Below are 7,046 nucleotides of genomic sequence, written 5' to 3' on the forward strand. Positions count from 1 at the left end.
GAAATAATTTAACTACATTGCTAGTCAAAATACCAATACCACAGGACAATTCTTTTTTTTAAAGCAATATTTTTAGTGGCCCGAGCGGGCAAGTGGAAAGTACGTTATGCTGGCCCGGGGTGTCTAAATAGTGCTTCCGGGCCAGCGGGCCATTTATAATGTCGAGCCCTGTAAATGATTATAGATGAGGAAACCTGCTAAATATTAAAATATGTGTGTTTTTTATATACAGTACCAGTCAAAAGTTTTGACACCTTCTCATTCAATGGTTTTTGTTTATTTTAATTTGTTTCTGTGGGTCTAGCTATGTACTGAGTGTGTGTATTTCGCAGGTTGAGTGATGTACAATGACAATGGCATCCCGTGGAGGAATTCTGAAATGTTTTACCGTTACATCACAAAAACGCACAGCACAGACCCTGGAGCGCCGGCCTCTTTATTTACTTACTCCTCTTCATCCCCTATGGGTAATAAGGCTGAGATGAGATTGAGAACCCTCCATCGTATTTAGTCCTTAGCAATATGCTGCGCCTCTCCCCATGTAGGGATGGGTACCGAGCCCCGGTATTAAACGGGCCCCGGGCCGGAATTATTAAAGACAGTGGTAACGTTAAGCTCCGACGTTATCTGACTTTTTATCGGTACTGGAGACATTTAAAAAATATATGTCATATGTATTATTGCTACATAAACATTATATCGCAGTTTTAGCCAACTCCGTTTCTAATATGCAATAAGACTACAACGTGCGTCTATGATGTATTTTCGAGCTATCCAATCCAGCCGAGATCTCTCTCTGTGTGCGAGGGGGCGGGGCAGTTTGTAAAGGTCTCCTGACTGTGTTACAGTCATCCTGGTTAATGGTTACTCTGGGTTCTGTCTTCAGGACAGTGTTGGATTTTTTTGTTAATTAGATGGGACTTGATTGGATTCAATATTAGAGTAATTTTCTCGTTTGTGTGTTTATTTCAATATATTTGGCCTTTGTTCATGTGATTGACTGATTTACTCAAATAAAAAGGTTGATGAATTATCATCTAATGATTTGTATGATGTTTTATTTATGTTAAAGGTCACTTTGAATGATTTTAACTAATGATAAGTAGTAGAAAAACTAATATTTTAAATTCGGGACGGTCCACATTAATTTCGGGATGGCTTAGATTGTATTTCGGGACGGTTCCAGGAGGATGGTGAAAAAAGTTAGTCGAGAGCCCTGAATTATCCCTTACTTAAAACTATGTGAATACAGCAGAGTAGTTAGTGAATGACAGGGATGGACATACCTCCAACCGTTGGCGCGGCAAGTAATGTGTCGTTGATGCGAAGCAGGAAGAGCAATAGCACCTCCCAGGTTTCCCTCACCATGGAAACAGACTCACGTGCCAACTTCTGGACTGCAGTTAGAACCTGCTGGCAGAGCCTGATGTGGTTCAGACTATGCTGCTCAGGCCTGGAGGGAGAGAGGGAGAGTGGGAGATAAGGGGAGGGAATTAGAGGGACAGGCGAGGACACAAAAAATTATGTAAAATTGCATTTGGTTGGTTCATATAAGGGAGAATGGCCACTGTCTTTTTAGTGCCTTTGTGTGTGTTTACAATAACATTGAAAGCACAGTCTAAGTAATGGTTAGGGTTACTTTTATTCGTTATGCACTTGTTCAGAATACGTATTATTTAACAATTTAATTTAATGAATGGCAATTTAATGATATTCAATATGTTTTTTTTTTAGCATAAAAAGGAAAGGTAATAGATAATGATGGAACGAGACAATTGTGAGTTTATCATTATTTAGCCGGAAAGTTATTATTATATGATTAGTTGGAATAAATTCCGGGCAGAAATAATATAATACAGACTTATTTGTTTCCCAGGCACCAAAGGGAATAATAAAAACAAAATAGAAAAATTCAACATCAGCATCGGCTAAAGTTCTAATTTAAATACTGGTCTAGGCTGAGAAATGTGCAATCCGTGCATCCCTAACTATCAATACATAAGTACTCCCACATATGTTTAAGACAGATATAGTGCAAAAACAAAAGTGTACGTTTAATTTCACTCATCTGTGAACCTACCTTGGCACAAAGACGTTGTAGAGGTGTTTGAGGATGGTCTGGACGTACATGTTGGGCTCCTTGACAACCGGCGTAGGCATGGAGTCCCTGGGCGACACCAGGGCCATCATCCAGTCTGTGTACACATCCACACACAGCTTCACAGTGTCTCCCTCCAGGGGGAGGGTGAGGCCATAACACAACACCTCCATGGTCCATTTCACCTGGGAACAAAACCGTTTTTCATTCAGTTAAGTGAACGTTTCAAGTTATTGGTTGTTTTGTAGCTTTTCCCAGTAGTAAAATGCTTTCAAGGAGTCCTGTATATACACAGAGGCAATAACAGCTCCCGAGACATATTTCAATAGTGTCAAGTGCTGCCATTCCTTTTCAACAAAACAGTTTCTATATGTCAGTCTGCACTGAGAGAGTTACCATGAGGAGTTTAGCACATCTGACTTATTGTCTCATAACAAGAAAGGTCAAAGGTTTTGGGCAAGATGATGACAGCAATAACAATTCACCGCCTCTCCAAACCATATGTGTTTTAGTTTCCTGCCAAATCAGAAACAGACCAGAACAACATTGTTGTAAATCCAACAAAGGTGTTTTCTTACAAGTGATACAGCTCCAAATGTCTAAATGTTAAATGACCTGCAGAAACTGAATCCAAGTTTATTTTTTCCTGCATATTACAGCTACATTAAAACTTGCATTACAGCTCTCCTTTGACAGTTTCTTGCAATACTCTGTATAACTTACTACAGTCTTCAGATAATACTCAGGCAGAGACAGCTTGGATCAGCAGTGGCAGGAAGGCTAATCTAAACATTATCCTGAACATGAAGTGAACTTCAAAAGCAACAGCAACACTTCAGACTTACGATGTGCCTGAGAAATATTGCTGAGATATTTTGAACCCAAACACAACTCCTCTCAAATCCCTTCCTGACACATGCTTGCTGTCATAATAATATCATTATGCTGGCTTGCTGTAAGCTCTGCAGTTCACCTGCTCGCAGAGAGCTTTTTTTGTATATGGAAAATACAAACACAAATGTATCGGACTTTCTATAGTCAAAATTATAATTATAAGTGAAAAAAAATACAGATAGGAAGGAAACCAAACTGTGTTCATTTTCCGGCTGAAGCCTCCTGCAGAGAAAGGAGAAGCTGTAGCACTCCATCAGTCACGCCTTTATAACGCTTAAGTAGTTTCACCAAGTATACTCCTAAGTAAAATATGAAAGCCCAACTGGGATTTGCCTAATGGAATATAAATGGACTTCAAGAGCATTAGAAAAAAGAGGACAGAGATATATCTGGTTTGCTTACTGCACATACTTTATATTTTATTGCATTCTATTTCAATGTAAATTACTGCTTTATATTATTTTACTATATTTTGTCTTTTTTTATTTTTAGTGTTCTTAAAATAGTTCGCTATGTGTTTTTTAAATGTTTGTTTTACTTTCATGTATGGACCACGACACCAAGTCAAATTCCTCGTACGTGTCAACCTACGTGGTAATAAACCCGTTTCTGATTCTGATGAGATAAAAATGTAACTCTTAACCTCAAAGTGAGAAGGCAGTGGCAGCATCATGCCAGGGTTTTGACAGCAGCAATTGGGGAACAGGTGAGAATTAAGGGAATGATGAACAAAGCCAAATTCAGAGAAGTCCTTAAATAAATCCTGCTCCTCGTCCTCAGTGCATGCAACCTCATGACACAATGACAATGATGAATCCAACATAGCCCTGGTCTTTATCCAGAGTCCTAGTTTAATGTATGATTTAGGGAAATGTGTGAAAGCTTTAGTGCATCTAAAAAAGGAAGCAATGGACAAACCTGCCTGATTCTTGGTGTACAAATCTGATAATAATGACCCAAAGGGGAAGTATAGCTTTAATGATGCTTCTACTTCTACACAATGAAGTCTGAAATTGCTTTGTTTTTTTATTCTAAAAAAGGGGTTTTAGTTATTTTTCACCTTTTCAAACTGCTCTCATATACCTTGCTTTCTAAGTATTAGGTATAATATTTAGACTTCAATGAGAAAAGTTGCATTTCATCCATCTAAAACACACAACACAATATAAAATGTATAATATTAAAAAAAAAAGGTGAGCGGAAGCATATCGCACAGCGCAGCTACTGACCACACCTAAATTGGTCAAACTGTATGTAAATGGAGGTGCCCTCTGAATGAGGAACAGTTTTTTCTTAAATCTGATACATTACTGTTAATGTTCATAACCTTTATTTGGTGCAGCATAAGACAACACCAGCAGGTCCTTTAGGTTTATTACTGCTTAAATTGCCGTAATATCAAACAATGTGCAAAATATGCTGCATTTATTCACTTTATACCCATACAACTTAGCAGTATGTCCACAAAATGATTTGCATCCCAGTCAAACAACTCACATTAGTAGCTCAAACTCAACTGAAGAAAGCAGAAGCCTAGAGTTTTGTCTAACTATAACCCTTGTGTTCTTTTTTATTAGCATTACTACATGCACAATAACTTTACATTGAATTTTCATAATAAAATGGTAAGAAATCCGACCAAAAAAAAATGTTTTAACGGAGGACAGGTCCAACGGTGTAGTATCTATAGGCTCCTATAACGTATGTTACGTCTTATGGTGAATCCCCTTTAAATCATATGGAAATTAATTTTGAAGGCTGAAACGGCTGATGGTGGCTGATGGTGATGGAACTATTAGCTTAGAATGCATTGTTTGGTGCTGCATACACACAAGGTGTATCGGTGTTTCTCACCTCCTTGTCCGTCTTCAGGATATTCTCTGTGGCCACAGGGCTTACAGCTGTACCCAGAGGTTTGACCACAGCATTTGCCACCTCCGTGCCCACGGTGGTGGGATAGCTGTGCAGAACACTGAGATGGCCCTGGTCACTCTGCACCACCAGCTGCAGTGAGCGCCACTCAGAATACATGCTGCTGATGTGTACTGCACTCTACACACACCTCCAGCCTCCACCTGCAGACACACACATATAAAGAAGTCAGTTTAACCCTTAAATGGTTTCTGTGTCCTGGAGGATAAATTGCCCAGATATGGTTATAAACCAGGGATAATCACTAACAGATATACTTGTGTTTTGAAGCCTATACTCTACAGATAATCAGATAGAAATAACAGTGCCATTTGGGTATACGATGGTTGTAATATAGGTGTAATATGGATGTAATACAGGGGTCAAATGGCTGTATCATGGATTTTATATGGGTTCAATAACAATTGTAAACCCTAAATGGGCAATTTATCTTGTGAGATAAAACACTTTTTTTTTTAAAAGATCACGACATTGTTTCATTTTAGCCTAGATACATTAGAAAATAGCAATTCATTTTCGAAATATTGCCATGCGCTTGCCCATTTAAGGGTTAATAAGGCAAGTGGGTGAAACTATGAAAAGGCTTCTGGGTTAATATCTAGCATCAATACTTCTCCACAGCTGTCAATAAGTAAACCTGCCAACACTGAAATACACACATTTTACAGTGCGATAGTATTTCGTTCATAAAAGCAGAATAACTTTACCTAGGCTAAATTATGTACCCTTATCTTAAGTAACTAGCTAGTGTATTTATGGTTAAGGGTTAATGCAGGGTTTACGTTTGTAATGACAACATTTTGAATAGAAATAATTAACTATATTATAACCCATGGCATTTGCCCGCTACATTCATATCATAATACGACTGTATAATAAAACCTAGTGAGTTTAAAGTAATTTCATGTGTAACCTTAGAGCAAGATTGACTGTAAACAGGATAACTCAGTCTAGGTTTTGAATATTGTTGCTAACGCTACGTTTTCCCCACCGAAAGATAACAAAACATATCAAAGCTCACATAACATAGCATAAATGTAATACTTATAGTTAGCTCGTTTGCTTGCCCTAAGCTCAAGCGAAGCCATAGAGCATTTGTATCCTCAACCTCGGGTTCGAACAAGCTGTGGATTCACAACCAGGAAACGGTTCTGAAAATGATTAGCCTGCTAACGCTAGCTAGCAATGACATCAAAACATCTTCTTCCTCTTGCTGGTGACATTAGCTAAAATCAGCTGCTAGCTAGTTTTTCTGTGATCCCTCGGAGGATACGACAAGAGGCTGTCGTTAAGAAAAACGTGCAGTTATTTGCGCTAAGTTATCAGGTAGTTATCTCAAACTACGCTGTAGTTGGACCGATGATGCTAGCTTAGCTAATGCTCGCTGCACTAGCCCGTCCGTTGACATTAGCTGAGCTGGCTGTCATTTTGCTAGCTGCATAACTTTGCAAAGACGCTAACGTTTCCTCGCTAGCAAAGCATGCAGATGGGTTTTCATTTACCTGGACGAACGGGAAATGTTCTCATAACAGAGATCTGAAACTCGCAGTTTGTGGTTCCTATATATCCAGGTCTAGACCATAACAGCGTCCATCTTCGCAATGTCAAGGCTTGAATATTGCAGCTCGATGAGCTAACGGGAAACAGGATGTGTGGGTTGTCGCCCCCTAACGTCCTGCACAGCAACCGCATGCGACCTGGTGCTGCCTTCAGGTGCTTTCGTCTGACAACTTGTTGGTGCTTGAAACGAACCGGATTCCGGAGTTTAGAGGCGGCTCCGCTGCGGTGTGAACAGGAAAGACCGGTGCTCTTCAAGCTCCAGCTCCGAACCGGTCCTGGAACCGCGTTGGTATGAAAGTGGTAAGAGTAGCAAAACAGAAGGCCCAGTTTACTTTTACTACTCAAAAGAATAATATACTGAATAATTAAAAGAGTTAATCTATAACATGATTTTGTAATGATGCTCAGGAGATCTGATAGTCCATATAAGTAACAGGCTTTTTTAAAACTAAAATAAGATAATCAAAACTTCATGATGAAGTTTTCTGAATACTTTTGGAAAAATAATTGACCTTAGATCGTCTGATTAACCGTACTAAGAAACGTACAGTGAAACCGTGCC

The 7,046-nt window shown here is 39.1% G+C and overlaps 1 protein-coding gene across 2 annotated transcripts in view; it reads right to left on the bottom strand.

Moving 5' to 3' along the window:
* Window positions 1-6,587, bottom strand: part of ralgapb (Ral GTPase activating protein non-catalytic subunit beta) — a 20,242-nt gene extending 13,655 nt beyond the window's left edge. Inside the window, exons 1-4 of one of the 2 annotated variants that reach the window (XM_010795144.1) lie at window positions 6,427-6,587; window positions 4,847-5,067; window positions 2,081-2,283; window positions 1,287-1,453 (exon numbers count right to left, since the gene is read on the bottom strand). In XM_010795144.1, the coding sequence (XP_010793446.1) occupies window positions 1,287-1,453; window positions 2,081-2,283; window positions 4,847-5,023 (547 nt within the window). In that variant the 5' untranslated portion in view covers window positions 5,024-5,067; window positions 6,427-6,587. The remainder of the gene's footprint in view (window positions 1-1,286; window positions 1,454-2,080; window positions 2,284-4,846; window positions 5,068-6,426) is intronic. The other variant, XM_010795145.1, reaches the window with a different exon arrangement.
* Between the last annotated feature and the right edge of the window lie 459 nt (window positions 6,588-7,046).

The sequence above is a fragment of the Notothenia coriiceps genome, unplaced genomic scaffold (genome assembly GCF_000735185.1).
Source record: "Notothenia coriiceps isolate Sejong01 unplaced genomic scaffold, NC01 NC01_scaffold00037246, whole genome shotgun sequence".
Classification (NCBI taxonomy): domain Eukaryota; kingdom Metazoa; phylum Chordata; class Actinopteri; order Perciformes; family Nototheniidae; genus Notothenia; species Notothenia coriiceps.